Source organism: Astyanax mexicanus, chromosome 2, assembly GCF_023375975.1.
Source record: "Astyanax mexicanus isolate ESR-SI-001 chromosome 2, AstMex3_surface, whole genome shotgun sequence".
Classification (NCBI taxonomy): domain Eukaryota; kingdom Metazoa; phylum Chordata; class Actinopteri; order Characiformes; family Acestrorhamphidae; genus Astyanax; species Astyanax mexicanus.
The window spans coordinates 20,649,191-20,667,596 of record NC_064409.1 but is presented as its reverse complement, the minus strand read 5'-3'; the positions used below and the strand labels follow the sequence as shown (position 1 = coordinate 20,667,596).

The window sequence follows — 18,406 nt, the reverse complement described above, 5'->3', positions numbered from 1 at the left end:
CAGCAACTGCAGCAGATGAAGAGATGCGACTGGTGATGAACTGCGTACAGACAGGATGGCCTGCAGAAATCAGACACGTTCCACCAGAGGTCAGGAAGTATTGGATTTTCAGAGAAGAGCTCACCTGCTCTGATGGCCTACTCTTCAAAAGCTCACGAGTTGTGGTACCACATAGCTTGAGGTCAGACATGCTGGAGAGAGTTCATGAGTCTCACCTAGGCATCGTGAAATGCAAAGAAAGAGCCAGAGATGTCATGTACTGGACAGGAATGGCAAAAGACATTGAGGGTGTTGTTACGCAGTGTTCAGTCTGCAATATGTTCAAGCGCAATAACACCAAAGAACCACTCATCAGCCATGAAATACCGGACAGAGCATGGGCGAAAGTTGGCGTTGATCTGTTTCACTACAACCAAGGTGATTATCTGATGTGTGTGGATTACTTCTCCAAGTTTCCAGAGATCGCCAAGCTCGCACAAACAACAAGTGGACATGTAGTGACAGCTCTCAAGTCCATCTTCTCAAGACATGGAATTCCTGATGAAGTAGTGTCGGACAATGGTCCACAATTCTCAAGTGCAGAATTCAGAACGTTCACACAGCACTGGGAATTCATACACACCACATCCAGCCCAGGATTTCCACAGTCTAATGGACAAAGTGAAAGAGCAATTCAGACAGTGAAAAATCTGTTAAAGAAAGCTGCAGAGTGCCAGAACGACCCGTACATTGCTTTGATGGAGTACAGAAATGCACCACTAGATAGTGTTAAGCTGTCTCCTGCTCAGTTGTTAATGGGACGGAGACTGAAAACAAAATTGCCTACATCAACACAGCTCCTGAGACCGCAAGTACACGAGAATGCGCACAAACACATCAAAGACAGGCAGCTGAAACAGAAACATTACTTTGATCGTGGAGCAAAACATCTACCAGTTCTCGAGGAAGGTGAAAGGGTCAGAGTAAAAGTGAAAGTGAAAGACAACTGGCAACCAGCAACTGTGTTGAAAAGTCATGACACGCCAAGATCCTTCGTCATCAAAACATCTGATGGAAACACCTACAGAAGAAACAGGCGACACCTGCTGAAAACCAGAGAAAAGACTTTCACAACACAGAGTCCTCCACATCTGGAAGACTATGATCCAGGAGAAAGACAACCTGCAGAACACGATGCATCATTCCAGACACCAGCATCGTCACCTGTGAAAATATCTGCAACACCTACCATGAATGAAGAAGTGGTGAAGAGGTCACGAGTGGGCAGAGGGATCAAACCACCATCACATTATTCTCCATGAACTTAAGTAATGGAAAAAAAAAAAGAAAGAAAACGTTTTTGCAGTTTTTATTTTATTTTTCTGTTCTATAAGGCATTATTTAAGTTGTGAATTTTGAGTAAGAGAAATACTGCCAAGTAACATTTAGTTGTACGGTTGTACTATGAAGTAAGAGTTTATTTAGTAAAAGAAATTGTATGTGTTGGTTTGCAAAGAGAAGTCAATAATTAACAGAAGTTACGACAGGATAGAACGGTTCAGGGAATATCTGTCTTAAGGAGAGAGATGTGATGTATTGTATGTAGTTGTAGTTCAGTTACTTACCACTTGATGGCACCCTTGTGAGGTAACCGAACCAAGAACAAGAGAGGGAGAGTTGGAAGGGTGCGTGACACACATAAGTAAAGAGAACCGTCTTGTGAAATCAGTCTCCGTGTATTATTAATATAATCACCCCTGGTACAACCACAAACTATCACAAGAAACACCTTGTTTTAACACTAAATCAGTGTTTCATTTGTTGCCTCAGGGTAGGGAGCTCCGCACTCCCGCGTGAGATTCGCGGACCCGTGAGAATATGTTGCGGCGCGGGACAGAACTGAGTTGTTATTGGCGGGAGCGGGAGTTTAATCAATCCAGGCGATGCGGGAGCGGGACAACATTAACATGTAGTCAGGTGTGTGTGGGGTGGGCGGGCGCGAGATTAAAAGAAGCGATTTTTGGCGGTAACGGGACAAAAACACACGGAAGCGACAGGAGCGGGTTTAAAAAATCAGTCCCGCGCAGACCTCTACCTTAGGGCAAAATTATGTAGTTAGGCCACTTTCCTTGAAACACTTATAGTAAATAGGTAACAGTTACATGTTTGAAGTATATTTGGCTATTTAAAAACACCTTGTTTTTATTTAAACACTAAATAAAGTATATTTGACTACTTAAAAATACATGGTTTTAATTTAAACACTAATGTAAACACTAAATCAGTGGGGTTTTGTTTTTGTTTTTTTGTTTGTTTTTTTCATTTGTTGCCACAGGGCAACATTATGTAGTTAGGCCACTTTCCCTGAGGCAGTCACGGTAAATGCGTACATGTGCAAAGTATATTTGGCAATTCTAAAACCTTTTTTGTTAATTTAAACACTAAATCAGTGTTTTTTTCACTTGTTGCCTCAGGGACTTTACTTGAGGCAGTCATGCTAAAGCAATGGTTCTCCACTCACTCAGATATTAATCAAGTTATTCTTATGTCAGATAAAATGGGGGGGGGGGGGGGGGGGTCTGTGGGACCAGGACTAAGAACCACTGTGTTAAAATATAAAAAGTATTAAGCAAGTGCTTTAAAATGTAATTTTTAAATATAGCTACAAATAAACATAAATAAACAAAAGTCATGCCAGTTAAAGTAGAACTGCACTAACTGTGAGAGTCAATTGACAATTGTAAGGGCAACTGGCTCTGGTATCACAGCTCTCTTGCCAACTCTCACACATTTTAACAACCCTTTGTTTCCTGTCCAAAACAACCTCCGGATGAATTCTGCATGCTGATAAAGTTTCATACAGCTGCTGCTTAGATTTAACTGATGAATCAAACTCCTGACAAGTAACAATGGCCTTCTAAGGAGTTAAAAAATAGTATAATTTCCTCTGGGGAACGGGACATTCTGTTTGAAACTGTTTGAGTGCTACACAGTGAACCTCTGGAGCGCAGATGAATGAGGAACTAGAAACTTTAAATCATGTCTGAAAGTCTGGAGAGAGAGAGCAAACTTGGCTCTTAATCTGTGAATGTCAGAGCAGGGGTTCATAAACTTTTCCACTACTGTTTTATGTTAAATAGTGTTTATCTTTTATTTATCAAATACGGAAACTGAAGTTAGGAATTAGAATTAAGACCTGAACAATACTGAATGTTTAGTATTTCTGACAGTGTCCCCCAATGTTGGGTTAACTAATTGTTGAAGTCGGATGCCCAGAACTGCATTGCCTCAAACTACTGATGTCTAATGTGCCTTAAATTTAGTTTTATTTTATTATTAATTATAATGTGTTTATAGTTTCTATAGTCTCTTGGCCCTATCTTACACCCTGCACAAGGCACTTTGAGATGCTTGATGCTATCTTACACCCTGCAAAGAGTATTTTCACACCTTGCGCCTGTGTCGTCATTTAAAATAGCAATTGAGCTTACAAATATATCTACACTGATGGGCATGGTGGTCTGGAAGTGAGACGTATTTAAGTAAATTTCTGTTGTATTGCTATCTTGGCAACAGAAAACACAGGTGCTCCACTGACTGATTAAAGCCTAGAAAACAGGCAACAGTCAGTCAGACGTTCACTTGACAACGTAGGAACATAACAAACATGTCCATCCCTGCTAGTTACATGCACACAGGACACAGAGCAGTGCACAAACCCAACTTTTTACGTCAATTCTAAATAAAAAAGTGTAATTAACAGGTTGTTTCTTCTGCTGAGAGAGCACCTGGCTCTAAAAGGGAATGTTAAGTAACATGCTGATTGGTTTATTGCATGTTATGCCCAAAACGCACAAAGGATTTATTAAGAGAATAAGTACATGCCTTTTGCACGCAAGATGTCACGCAAGATGTACTTTCACCATCAATATAGCAAAGACAGTCCAGCACTGGACATCTATTGTGGTTATCATGCAGTTTCCTGCTCACCAGCTCACTTTCAGATCATAACTGTCATATTTATGTCAATTTCATTGGCCCTACAATAGAACCCTGTGGTACACCACAATATATGTATGCTAAACCAAATGATTCCAAATATGTTCTGCATGACAAAAATCATGGGACGCTTAACTAGTTCCTGTCCGATGATCTTTGGCATGTCAGCAAGATTTCTGTTTAGAAAGGAGATCCAATACCCAACCCAACACTACTGTCTTCCTAACAAATAATCTCCCTCTCACACCAACACCTACAAAAATACACAACAAAGCAACACTTGGAATTATTTTAAAAAATATTTTTTTCCCCATATATATAATATTTATTTTTTACGGTCCCATTAAATACTAAATCACGCTCTACCAACATTTAAGTTTATTTTTTCTATTCCTACACATTTTGGTTTGATTTCTTTTTTTTTTTTTTTTAACCCATTCCTATTATCTCCCTCTTTATAATTTATTCCCTACTTCTTTTTTTATTTCTTCTTTATCTTTTGTGAATCTCATGTTTACTTTTTGTGAATCTCACGTTTACTCTCCCTATCCTTCCTCAACGAATAAACTATAAAAAATAGTCCTCCGAAAGGGGGTGGTGGTGGCGAGCCAAAAAAAAAAAAATAGAAAGGTGTTCTTTTTCACATTTAGATTTAAATCCAGTGTACATGTCTAAGCCAGATCCTCCTATATACATTTTATATAACTTATAAATATTCTGTATTTAGAAAAATAATGAAAAGGCCCAAAAATAGAGTAGAACATTACCAAGGTAACTGTTTCTCTCGTCATCATTCTCTCATTCATGCCTTTACTTAAAAGAGAATCGTGTTCAAATGTTGGTAAGACAGCACTGAGGCTCAGATCTGTGAGGATTTTACCAGTCAGGCACTGATTTATGATGAGAACATAAGGAAAACAAAGAAGAGACACACCAACAGAGCCAGTGCAGATCACTGTATTTGCATTGGATCCTTAAAACATAGTTTCAGAATAGAGGAGATTTTAAAAAGGTACAAAAATAACTCTCTTAGCCTTCATTTAAAACAGTCCAGAACTTCATTACATTTAGCTTAGCTTAGATGAGCTTAACAAGTTATTCCAGAAAGGCAAACCCGTCACAAACTGTAACAAACAATAACATTAACAAAGAAGCAGCTGTGCTCTTTTAATCCTGTGCACAGAGGAAACAGACAGCATCACTCACAGCTTAAAACCTTCACATACACTATATGGCCAAAAGTACCGGGACACCCCCATATTCATTGTGTTGTAGTAAATATTTAGAGTTCATCTTGCTTGTGTTGGAGTAACTGTCTCTACTGTCCAGGAAGGCGTTGGGACTAGATTTTGGAGCATTGCTGTGAGGATTTGATGTTGCATTAGCAACAAGAGGTCAGTCAGTGAGTTCAGGATTGAATCAGGTTGAATGATCACCAACCTCACCTCCTCCCACTTCATCCCAACTAACAAACCCCAACATTTTACCTGTCTAGCCCAAATCTGGCATTACACACAAGTTCATGTTTATCTGTTCCAGAGCAGGAATACACAAGCTGAATGCATTAATTAGAAGGGTGTCCACAAACAGTTGGATATACAGTGTATAAAACATGTAATGTATTGAAAATGTATTGAAATATATCCCATTTGGTAACACTTTATAATGACTTTCATTAATATATATTTAACTAATGATCAGTAGATGTGAACAAAGCAGTTGTTCATCAGAATTTGAACATAACAAATGTACACACATGACACTTATTTATCAGCATGGATATTTATATTAAAAATGTTAGCAAATCATAAGCTCATCTAAATTTAAACATTAATAAATTGTATCAATTAAAAGTTTATCAATTGCGGTTCGTGCTGCCAATGCATTCATTAGTATTTCCAAATGTGATAGCAACTTTTTAGTTTGTTAAAATGTGAAAAATAACAGTTATTAATCATTAGTTAATAGTATATTCATGAAAGTTTTTCCTCCCATTTAAATGCACACATCATCATCATCATAAAAAAAAACAGCACCCAGAAGGAATTGAACAAACTGACAGGAATGGAACTTGCTGGGTAATTGTGCCAGATTGTCTTAGAGTGACTCAGAACTTTCTCTTAGTGTGGGGTGCAATATCAAATGAAACCAGATCACCTTTGGTCTTCATTACAGGCAATTTAACAGCCCAGAGTGTTAAGGATGTACTGCAACCACTGGTCATACTTTTTCTGAATGCACACTCTGTATGTATGTAGCAAAAGCCACGGTATCCAGGGTGATGTCAGCATACCACCAAGAAGAATGAACCACATCCAACAGGATTAACTGTGGACGCTGTAAGAGGAAGCTGTCTGAAAGGGATGTTCGGGTGCTAACCCAGATTGTATCCAAAAAACATAAAACCACGGCTGCCCAAATCAAGGCAGAATTCAATGTGCACCTCAGCTCTCCTGTTTCCACCAGAATTGCCCGTCAGGACAATAAATTATTGTGGTCTAAAACCAGGTGTTTCAGTTTCATTGTCCAACCCATGTAGTTCACACACTACTTCTGTATGTGTAGCTTAATAAATATTGCTAGAAATTTTGTCTTCCTTCTGAATAGCATTGCAGTCAAAACACTTTATTCTGGGTGCAACTATTTCTTTGACAATGAGTGTATTCTGGAATATATTGCCAATATATAAAAAAACAATATATTACATCGTTCAGAGGCGTCTACTCCATAAACACTGCTTCATTGTGTGCATATGTTAAGCTGTGTGTGTTGAGCTTCACACCACTCCCACTCAACAGGAAAAGTAGGCCATAATAATACCAACATTTCTGGCATGCTTGAACTCCCAGAGTGGATCAGCCAAATGTTGTGTTTACTCAGCTCAGCCACACACAGCGCAAGGTAAATACATGTTACATTAACAGTGTGGAGATACAAGGGATGCACCAGAGACACAGAGTTGTTTCTAGATAATTAACATTAAGTAATTTATCATGTTTATTGTGAACAATTCTAATGGCTGATCTGGAATTTTTAAAACACAGTATATTCTACAGTATATTAGACCATATCAAGCATAAATAAATATTTGAACACATGTAAATTCAAAGATATCTGCCTCTACCACTGGCATGGTGACAACCAAGTTAATGGACCAACTGTGTCCAAGTGTGGACCAAATGTGTGAAACTTCACACTGTGGTTCTCAGCTATATGTTTAACACTTTTTACACTCGTAAAGGCCTCATTAACAAGTGGTTAGCACTATAGTACCATTGCAAACTGTTTCCGTCTCAGAAAACAATTTTAAAGCTGGGAGCATATAAGCATAACATATACATCAGCTCACCCACATTCAGGTTTCCTTTTCTTTATCTCTCACGTTTCTCAAAAGTGAAGTGAAACGATAAAAAAAAAAAAACAATAATTAAGTAACATTCTGCCCTTTTTATCTCATTTCAAATGTCCTTTCAGCCAGAACATCCTGCAAAGTCATGGCAAAGTGCTTGCAGGACATTTTGTCTGTTAACAGAAATGCTGGCACAGTAAATGCCACCAAAACTGTCAGCCAACAGATCTTTACAATGGCTGAGGAGCTTGTTTACTGCTGGCTTCTGAGAGACTCAGGGTGCAGCTGGGGAGCTTTAGTTCCTAACTAAGAAAGTTATCCTTTCGCATTTCCAATGCCACAATTGGTCTTTTTAGAATATTTTATATTTCTATATTCATTCATGCCTCGTTAGAAATAAAAATTAAAAAATAAGTACAGCTCTGGAGACCACTTTAGTTTCTGAATCAGTTTATCTATTTTTGCTATTTATAGGTATATGTTTGAGTAAAATCAACATTGTTATTTTACTCTATAAACTACAGAGTACATTTCTCCCAAGTTACAAATAAAAAAATATTATAATTTAAAGCATTTATTTGCAGAAAATGAGAAATGACTGAATTAACAAAAAAGATGCAGAGCTTTCAGACCTTAAATATTGCAAAGAAAACAAGTTCATATTCATAAAGTTTTAGAAATCAATATTTGGTGGAATATCCCTGGTTTTTAATCACTGCTTTCATGCATCTAGGCATGTTCTCCTCCACCTGTCTTACACACTGCTTTTGGATAACTTTATGCCACTCCTGGTGCAGAAATTCAAACAGTTCAGCTTGGTTTGATGGCTTGTGATCATCCATCTTCCTTTTGATTATATTCCAGAAGTTTTTAATTTGGTAAAATAAAAAAAACTCATTATTTTTAAGTGGTCTCCATTTTTTTTCCAGAGCTGTATATCAATGATTGACTCCATGTAATTGTGACACAGCTAAATCAGATCCAACAACTGTAGTAAATGGTTATATAAATACAAAAAGTGACAAAAAGTGGCAGAAGTCATGGGATGGAAACTAGTATCATGACCTATGACCTATGACCAATAGGAATTACATTTTCCTTGTCAATCTGGTGCACCCCTAGTAATCCAGTATAGTAGATCAGGTGAACAAAACAACTAATACAGTACATTAACAGAAACGGACCCGTTACTGCTGGAGTAGAGAAGCAGAACACGCACACACACACGCACACAAACAATTTCCTTTAAAGCCATAATTCAGAGAACAGAACAGTTCATTGCCGCAAACGTCCAACAGTAGTGATGACTCCAATGTTCACAATCGGGAATTCCAGTGTCAGTAGTAAAGTCATTATGTTCCGAGCATCGCAGTCACACACACACACACACACACAGACACATAAAAGCCTTTTTAAAGCCATTGTTCAGGAAACTGTCCATTGTTGCGAATGCCCGGCTGTAGTGATGAGTCCAGGACAGTTTGGGAGAGCAGCATTGAATTTACTTCCTACAAATGGATTCATTACTTCAGTAACACTTTACAATAAGGGTACATTCATGAACAGTACTTACAACAGAATGTCTCAACTTATTAATTATTAATGTTAGTTAGGACATTATTAATCATTACAACACTTCTAACCATTTTCTCAATTCATTATTATTTACAACATCCTCAGGCATTAACATTTTGCAATGTTTTATAATGTATTAATTAGAGTGAACTAATAATTAGCTGAGACATTACGTAAAGAGGCAGTCCGTATTATTTTGTTTGTAAACTGAAAGCAGAAACATTTCTGGGTGTGTTTATTGTTACCAGTGTGCTGGAACGACCATCCCTGCTAAGCCTAATATATTCATTCTAAAAACTGGGGTGTCGGGCTGCTTTTCACGGAAGTTCTTTTGGCCACGTCGCGCCATTATGTACCTACCTCACATGTAAAGCCTCTAAAAGAGGATAAGGCTCAGTTTTACTGAAAGCGAGTGGCTGGTGGAGCAATGGAGACTTCAGAAGGGGAAACATAGAGCTCAGTAGCTTAATCACTCGTAGTAAAATCAAAGAAACGAAGGCGTGAAACAATTGCTTGGTGCAAAAGACCCATTCTCAGAGAGGGCTCTAAATCTCAAAACTTACGGATATCAGCTTTAACTGTTTAACGAGGTTTATTACTTTTGTAGGTACTGTTATTTGTGAGCCTTATTGTAAAGTAATTACTTTCATATTAATAAAATACTGTTTAGGGTAGGATATATTATAAGATTATGGGCAGAAAAAATTAAACTGTAACATAAAAAGCTAGAAGAGTATGCAACTTTTATCCCACAGTGCTAAACCTCTGTACCGAACTTTGAGGTCAAAACCGGGAACAATGGGACCAGAATCTTGTCTACTAGTTATGCATCCTATATCATCAATCAAATCTTTCTGCTGTTCACATTTGTATGAAGTAAATTCAGTGTATTTCCCTTCCTTTCCAGTGTACATTTATAATACGAACACACACATACACCATACACACTTGTCTTGTCCCTCATCTGGGCAGGAACATCCTCTCTGCTGCACACTGTACATGTTCCCAGTGGCTCCAGCCCAGCGCAAGCACACACACGCACACAAAGGTCCCGAGAATGTGCAGGCGGCTCCGCAACAGCGGCGCCGTGAACTTGGCGGCGGTGGAGACGCACACCAGGATGACCGTGGCAATAGCCAGCATGATGTTGATGCACTTTCCCAGCAGCACTTTGGCATCGGCGCTCTCCAGCTGCACCAACTGCTGCTGCTGCTGCTGCAACTCCAGCTTACTGATCCGCGTCTGACACACCTCTAGCGCCTCCTGCAGATGAGGAGGAAGAAAGCACAAATTAGCGATGAGTACCCAACTTTAATATTTATGAAACTTTAAAGGTCCCTAATTTTTTTATTATTACACAGGAACTAGAACACACTTTTTTGCACCAGTATCAGCAGAAGAGGAGCTCAAATTTGTTAAGCAGTGAAGATGGGGTGGAGCAAAAATGGATCCACGCTAGGCTAAAAGCTAATGCTAAGCTAAGTCAAATTACATGCACCAATTTTTTTTTCTTGCATTGTCTGCTCCCTCAAAAAACTAAATTTGTCTACCTTTGAATCATGCCAGAGCTAAACCAATTTAATAATTATTATTTAATCATAAATAATAACTTTTTTTATCATTATTTCTAGCTCCGAATGGTCTAGCAGGCTAAGCGCAGCCACTATGATCAGGAGATCGCTGGTTCGAATCCTGTTCATGTAGCTTGCCATCGGCTACCGGAACCCTGAGCAATTGGCATTGCTCTCTCTGGGTTGGTAGATGGCGCTCTCTCTCCCCTCATCACTCGAAATAGGTGATGTTGTTCAGCACAAGGTGTCTGTGAGGAACTGAGTCGCTGCTCTTTCCTCCGAGTGCGTTGTGATGCTACTCGGCAATGTTGTATCAGCAGCAGTTCAAAAAGAGGCGAGGGGCTGACTTCACATGTATCGGAGAAGGCATGTGCTAGTCTTCACCTTGTGTTGGGGCATCACTATTGACAGGTGGAGTCCTAATAAGTGGGCCGGGTAATTGGCCAAAATGAGAAAAAATTTGAAATAAAATTAAGAACAAATTAATTATATCTAATATTACCCCTTTTTCTCCCTAATTTGGAATGCTAACAACACACCGACTCCTTAGCCTCCTCCCATCATCAGTAATGCTTCCAACATTACGAGAGTAAAGACTAGCACTCTAGCCTCCTCACATACATGTGCAGTCAGACTCCACCTATTTTCCAACTCCAGCCAATGCAGCATTACTGGGTAGCTGTCAAACTCAGAGGAAACATCAACCTCACTCACAAGATAACACCTCACAACTTATACAGGTGGTATGGTTATCATGATAAATTTACACCCTGTTGTCCCATGACTTTTGGCCTGCCAATATCAGGCATACCATTTCTATAACAAAAACGATTGGACATGGTTGGTTGCATCCTGACCTGCTTATTCACATTTCTTTGCCTCAAACGGTTAAACATATTTAAAAATCCCATTAGTAACTGACTCTTAGGTCACTTCACAGCCTCAATTTGCTCAGTATTGCCACGTGAATGATCCATGTGCATCATGAAGCGCATAAAAAGAGCAGACGAGCAGGACAGGCCTTCAGTGTGAAGATAATTTGCTCTAAGCTCTTCATTATTTGAGACGCAAGACAAGAAAGGTCACACATGTTGCTGCGGCAGCAATTACTGTCATCAACTCCAAACTTAGATCCTGCTGCCACAGCAACACTGACTGATGGAGCATGAACAGCAGAATATATAATAAAACACATGAATTCTGATATGACTGTACATGGCCACGAATCAGACAAAAGTACTGGGATCCCTGCTTATTTCTTTCAAAATCAAGGCCATTGAAATGAGTTTATCCTGCTTTTGTTGGTGTATCTGTCTTTAATGTCCAGAGAAGGCTTTTATATTTTGCAGCATTGCTTTGAGGATTTGACTGCATTAGGAAACTCAAAAGTAATGAATTTACAATTAGGGTATATTAATTATGAGTATCTACAACAGAATGCCTTACTTATTAATTACTGATGAATACTAATTAATGCTTAATTATTACAATTTCTGTACACAATATCTCAATCCATTCTTATGGATCAATGTGCAATTTAGTAATGCTAGTGTCTTAACTAGTGTCAATTAATAATTAACATTAGTTAACCATTTGGCAATGTTTATTACTGTAGTAAGTACTGTTAATTGTCACCCTTATTGTAAAGGGCTCCAGCTGTGTTCTCTTCACGTGATGCTTTTGGTTTCAAACTGAAACAAACAGAAGCAGTGGTGTTTTCAGACACACAGCACAACACAGTGGTATCAACTTGTTACCCACTGTTGTTCTTGTGAAACTGAGGGTAATAATGCCCAGTCATACAGCTCTGTAAAAAAATAAGAGACCTCTTAAAAATTATGAGTTTCTTTGATTTTACCGAATTGGACAACTCTTGTATAGAATCAAGAGGAAGATAGATGATCACAAGCCATCAAACCAAGCTGAACTGCTTGTTTTTTTTTGTACCAGGATTGGCATAAAGTTATCCAAAAGCAGTGTGCTTGAGACTGTTGGAGAAGAACATGCCAAGATGCATGAAAATGATGACTAAAAACTAGGGTCATTCCACCAAATATTGATTTCTGAACTTTTAAAACTTTATGAATATGAACATGTTTTTTTTAGCCCTATTTGAGATCTGAAAGCTCCGCATCTTTTTTGTTATTTCAGCCATTTCTCATTTTCTGTAAATAAATGCCCTAAATGACAATATTTTTTTTTTGAATTTGGGAGAAATGTTGTCTGTAGTTTATAGAATAAAACAACAATGTTTATTTTACTCAAACATAAACCTATAAATAACAAAATCAGATAATCTGATTCAGAAACTGAAGTGGTCCCTTAATTTTTTCCAGAGCTGTTATGTTCTTGTCTTGCATTAGTTTCGCACACCCTCTAGGGGGCCCGCCCTGCATTTTGAGAGCTACTGCTTTAGCTGACACCTGGCATTCGGTGTTCTTCTGCTACAGAGGGTCCAATTCTAGTGGCAATACTTCCCTACAGCGATTAGACAAGCTGTGTGTGTCTGCACTTGCACATTTTTGTCAGCTCTGAGTGCAACATAAAGTAGTTAAATGAATTCAGTAGAGAGTGTGTACAATAGAAGTGAGAATCACCAGGCATCTACACGATACATTTCTTTGCCCACGATAACGTTGATATCACGATTCTCTGATTCTGTGATACTGTATTTATTGCAAGACAATTATCAATTGATTTCAAGGCATATGTGTTACAGAAGATGATAAAATATGAATAAAATAAGAAAACACCAGGAATTATGGATTTATTGGTGTAAGTTTCACAGAATTTAACAACCAATTTTCTTTACAACAGATTTACTCTATTCATTTGGTTTGTCTCGCCATGTGGAGTAATGAAGCAGTAACTTTAGTAAGTCGAATTGAGGGGTGAGTCTTTGGGAGTTTAGAGTTCCTATGTTTTAGTAAATATATTATTATATTATATTTTATATAACTAACTACTTCTAACCTCATTTGCTTCTTCCCCTCCTTTACTCCTCTTCCCATTATTTCCCTTTGACCTCCTTTAGACCCTATATAAATATATTTTTATCTTTAACTATTCTATTATTTTTTTACTTCACTATTGTAAGTCGCTTTGTAGACAAAAGCGTCTGCCAAATATAATGTAATATAATAATGTATATTCATATTTTACATCATGTATTGATAAATAGATAATTCATATCTAAAAGAGTAATCAGATAGATGCCCCTTTGTGCAGTGAGGTGAGCTGATGTCCAAAATGTACCAGTACATGCTGGAACATCTGCCTGACCTAAAACACATTTCACAACTAATGACTTACTGCACCGAAAGAATGTTAAGCCGTTTGTACACCTCACACACACACATACACAATCACACCCACTTTAAACCCATTAGCGCTACACACCTTAAGTTAACGCACCCAAATACAGTTAAATATTTAGACAGAATGCTATGTGTGTGTGTGTGTGTGTGTACCTGCATGTCTCGGGCCCGTTCGTAAGCCTGGTAGGCTACTTTCTCCTCAATGCTGGCCAGCTCCTGTTTCAGGTTGGCCGTCTCATTCTGATGCAGCTCGGTCAGGTCATTCAGCTGATCCTCCAGCCGCTCGCACCTGCCAAGAACAAACACACACACACACACACCGGGCATGTGTGTATGTTAGTGTGTGTGTGTCTGCATTGGTTCACATGTAAAGCTTACAGTATATATTAAAACAACATACAAATAATAACATATAACCACGAAGATACTTATTATTATCTTGGAAATAACAGTAATATAGAATATTGTAAATAATAATACACTATATTTAGATGGCTTCAGCAGGGGGAACACCTAACTCGAATATCTTTCTTAGCTTTTGTTTATTATCATAACTATATTCATTTCAGTCAAAATAGTCATTAAACTGTATGTTTTACATTTTTCCACATCAGAAAAAATCTAAAAAAAAAAAAAAAACATTTCCCAATACGTTACATTGAAGCCTTAAAAAATAAAATTTCAGTATTTTGTTTTCCATTTTTGTTTTAAAAGTCTTCAGTGCTTCTTGCCATTCATGTAAGCAAACGAAAGGTGGACTCTAAGTTTGGCGTAGCCTTACATAAACACACTGACATGTCAAAAGTCATGGGACAGGTATCCTGTTCTTTGGAATCTAAAGATCACTGTACTGAGATGTGAGATATGTTTTGGGTCTCCTATAATGAATGTGGATATGATGGCTTCTGCCAGAATCAGAATCACAAACAGACAATTCAAACCAAATACCACCATCAAAACCACCCACTGCACTACTGTCCACTGTGGGTGGTAATGTCTTCTACAATGTATTTCCGTTACACAAAATACTGTGGATTAAGGAATTCTGGCATCCACTATCAGAAACAAACATACCTGTATTTTTCCTCCTGCAGCATCTGGGTGATAAATCCGTAGTTACGCTTCATCTGACTCCTCAGACTCTCAATGTCCTCAGCCAGGTGAGCCTGTGCCTCCTTTACCTCACGCACCTCCTCCAGAGCGTCCGCCAGCCTACTGAAGCCCTCCCCCGGTCCTGCCTCACTCTGCACAGCCCCCAGGGCTGACGTGTGCCCGTTGCTTTCCACAGACACAGACGTTCCTGTAGAACACTCGTCGTCACTCGGGTATTTAGGTTTACTGGTCAGTGTGGCGCTGCCGCTCAGCGCTCGCCCCGCCCCCTCTGTCTGGAGCCCGCCACCGGTCTCCATGGAGCTTTTTAGGTGGGCGATGTTGTCGGCACTACCGAACTTGTTGCGGATGAGACTGGCGAAGCCGCGGGACTTATTGAAGAAGAAAGGCGGTGAAAGAGACACACCCGGGCCGATGGTCTTTACCTGGACAAGAGATGAGACTGGATTAATTACAGGCTGTCCACAGGTTTACACTTATTAATTACACACACACATATTTACATGGCCAATCAGATTTTGATAAGCAGTTATAATGATTGGTTATTGGTTCAATCAAAGAGACAACTGTCACATCCTTGTCCTGTCCCTTGTCAGCCTCCATGTTCTTCCCTTCCTTTGTTTGTATTCAAAGCCATGTGCTCAGAGCACATGGTTCTCCGCTTGTCTCCGCCCATGTCTTTAGTGCTCCCACCTGTTTCTATTTGTAGCTCCGCCCCTTCATCAGTGTTCACAGGTGTTTCCCATTCCCCTTGTGTGTATTTAAGCCTGTGTGTTTGAGCATGTGGTTGTCTGGTTTTGTGTGTGTTTCACGCCGTCAGGTTGCTGTTTCTTTGTTTTCTGTTTTATACTTTATTCTGTCTATTACAGTAGTCCTGTCTCTAAATGTATCTGGTTTTGAGTTTAGTTTTTGTTTGTTTATTGTCTATGTCAATAAATCTACCTGCGTTTACGTCTGCCTCACGTCCTCCCTTCTGCTGCTGCTCTCCTGACAACAACAAAGGTACAGGGGTTGAACAATGAAACTGAAACACCTGCTTTTAGACCATAATAATTTATTTTCCCGACGGACAGTTCTAGTGGAAGCAGGAGAGTTGAGGTGCACATTGAATTCTGCCGTGATTTGGGCAGCTGTGGTTTTATGCTTTTTGGATACAATCCAGGTTAGAACCCGAACGTCCCTTTCAGACAGCTTCCTCTTACAGCGTCCACAGTTAATCCTGTTGGATGTGGTTCGTCCTTCTTGGTGGTATGCTGACATTACCCTGGATACCGTGGCTCTTGATACAGCACAAACACTTGCTGTCTCGATCACAGCAAGACGTGCACCAACAATTTGTCCTCTTTTGAACTCTGGTATGTCACCCATAATTTTGTGTGCATTGCAAATTTTTGAGCAAAACTGTGCTCTTACCCTGCTAATTGAACCTTCACACTCTGCTCTTACTGGTTTATTGTGCAATTAATGAAGATTGTCCACCAGGCTGCTCCAATTTAGCCATGAAACCTCCCACACTAAAATGACAGGTGTTTCAGTTTCATTGCCCAACCCCTGTAACTTGTAAATCTTTGTTTATGATACACAATATTGTACCAATTTTGTAGCTATTAATAGAAATACACAACATTGTCCAAACCCTACTAATGAATGCATTTAGTTCTTTTACGTTGCACAAAGTGCTGACAGAGATGTGAAAATGCACAAACACAGCATGTCTAATCCCTGTACAGAAGTACAGCCAATAGTGTAGGACTCTCTGAAGAGGATAATTAAAGCTAGTGGTCGGACAAAATATCAACATCGCAATATATACCTATATCATTTTAGTTTGTGAGACCTTATTGATATGTGGCGTCAAATATGGACTTGCCCTCCAATATGACTTACTAAAGTTTCTGATTCATTACTCATATGGCACTAATCAAATGATTATGATTAACCAGCAATGAAAAATATTGGTTGTGAAATTTTGTAAATAAATAAATCCATAATTTCTGGTATTTACTTATGCAGGAATATTTTATTATTTTCAGTCAAACATATGATGTGAAGTATTGTAGAGAATTGTCTCACAATATACTGAGTATCGCAGAATCATAGTTTCATGATATTGTTAATGTGGGCAACATATTGTGATAATATTGTATAAACCATGTGATTCCTACCCCTAATTTAACATAAACATATTGGGACCATGCTAAAGCTAATGCAAGGTGTTAGCTAAAGAGGTATAAAGCCCCCAGCATTGAGATGGAGCTGTGGAACTGTGTACTATGGAATGATGACGCTCCACCTTCAACACTTTAGGAAGTGGGAGTTGGGAAGTTGGGAATGAAGTGGGTTTGTGATCATCCAATATGCTTATTTCAAAAATGGTTCTCGTTGCTGAATGCAATTAAATCCTCACAGCAGTGCTCCAAAAGCTAATAGAAGATTTTTTTTTTCTTGAACAGTAATGACAATTATTCCAACAAAAAGCAGGGTAAACTCTTTAAATACCCTTGATTTCAGAAGAAACAATTAATAAGCATGTGTCTCAATACTTTTGTCCATATAGTGTATTTAAAAAACTTTTTGGGATAGTCTAAATATGTAAGAAACGTGGATAACCTATCGCTCTAAATGGCTTTAACCCAGCTCAACAGACCTGCTTATATAAACAACACAGGTATTTCCTCTTTCTGCAATGTTTGTGATCTTTATTCTTGATCTAACTCTTTTATTGTTACTCAGTTGTCCAAAAACATCCGACGTTCACCTTTATCTCATTGCTTTGTTGTTCCACTCCCGTCCTGTTTTCTCAGGCTTTCTACCAGACCTGCTATGTGTGTTACTTATGATTTAAAATTGGCATTTAAGGCTGCACCAGACAATTGTGTAGTTATTGATTAATCTAACAATTCTGTTTTTATCAGTCAATAAGCAAACTACCAATTTACTGATTATTTAAAAGGTTTCTTTATGTGTGTGATTTATGATTTATGGTTACATATGTGGGCTCTATAATGGGGAAAAAATTAAAAAGAATTTCAATCGATGTGAAAATATCAATATATCAAAGTATCACAATATTTTGTTTTGCAATACTGTATTGATTTTGAAAAACACATTATCAATTCTTAAATCTTAGTTATTATAAAGATCAGTGTTACACGGTGGTTCATTTAGTTATGTGTTTAAGCCCCACCTACTAGATAGTAGTTTTGTACTATGTTGTTAGATCCCACTTTTCTAACTGAATAAAAAAGTATTTTTTTCTTTTATTCAGATTGTATAAATATGATAATGTGTTTTTATAATATAAGTTTTTCTGTAGTTTTATAAAAATTTGTCACAGCTGCATCGTGATATGTATTGTGTCGGCAACTACTTGAAAATACACAGCTCTACTCTTAATGTTTGAATATTTTCTTTAATCCTCTAAACAGTAGTGATACTTGTCATCATTACTGTTTTAGAGGTTTAAAGGAAATATTGAAGTATTCAGAGGCATTCTATGAGGGCCA

The 18,406-nt window shown here is 38.3% G+C and overlaps 1 protein-coding gene across 3 annotated transcripts in view; it reads right to left on the bottom strand.

The window, feature by feature from the left end:
- Positions 1-4,919: 4,919 nt before the first annotated feature.
- The window catches only part of tmcc3 (transmembrane and coiled-coil domain family 3), a 43,857-nt gene continuing 30,370 nt past the window's right edge, over positions 4,920-18,406 (bottom strand). For all 3 annotated transcript variants that reach the window (XM_007234970.4, XM_007234969.3, XM_015601793.3), the window contains exons 3-5: positions 14,865-15,325; positions 13,944-14,079; positions 4,920-10,165 (exon numbers count right to left, since the gene is read on the bottom strand). In XM_007234970.4, the coding sequence (XP_007235032.3) occupies positions 9,863-10,165; positions 13,944-14,079; positions 14,865-15,325 (900 nt within the window). In that variant the 3' untranslated portion in view covers positions 4,920-9,862. The remainder of the gene's footprint in view (positions 10,166-13,943; positions 14,080-14,864; positions 15,326-18,406) is intronic.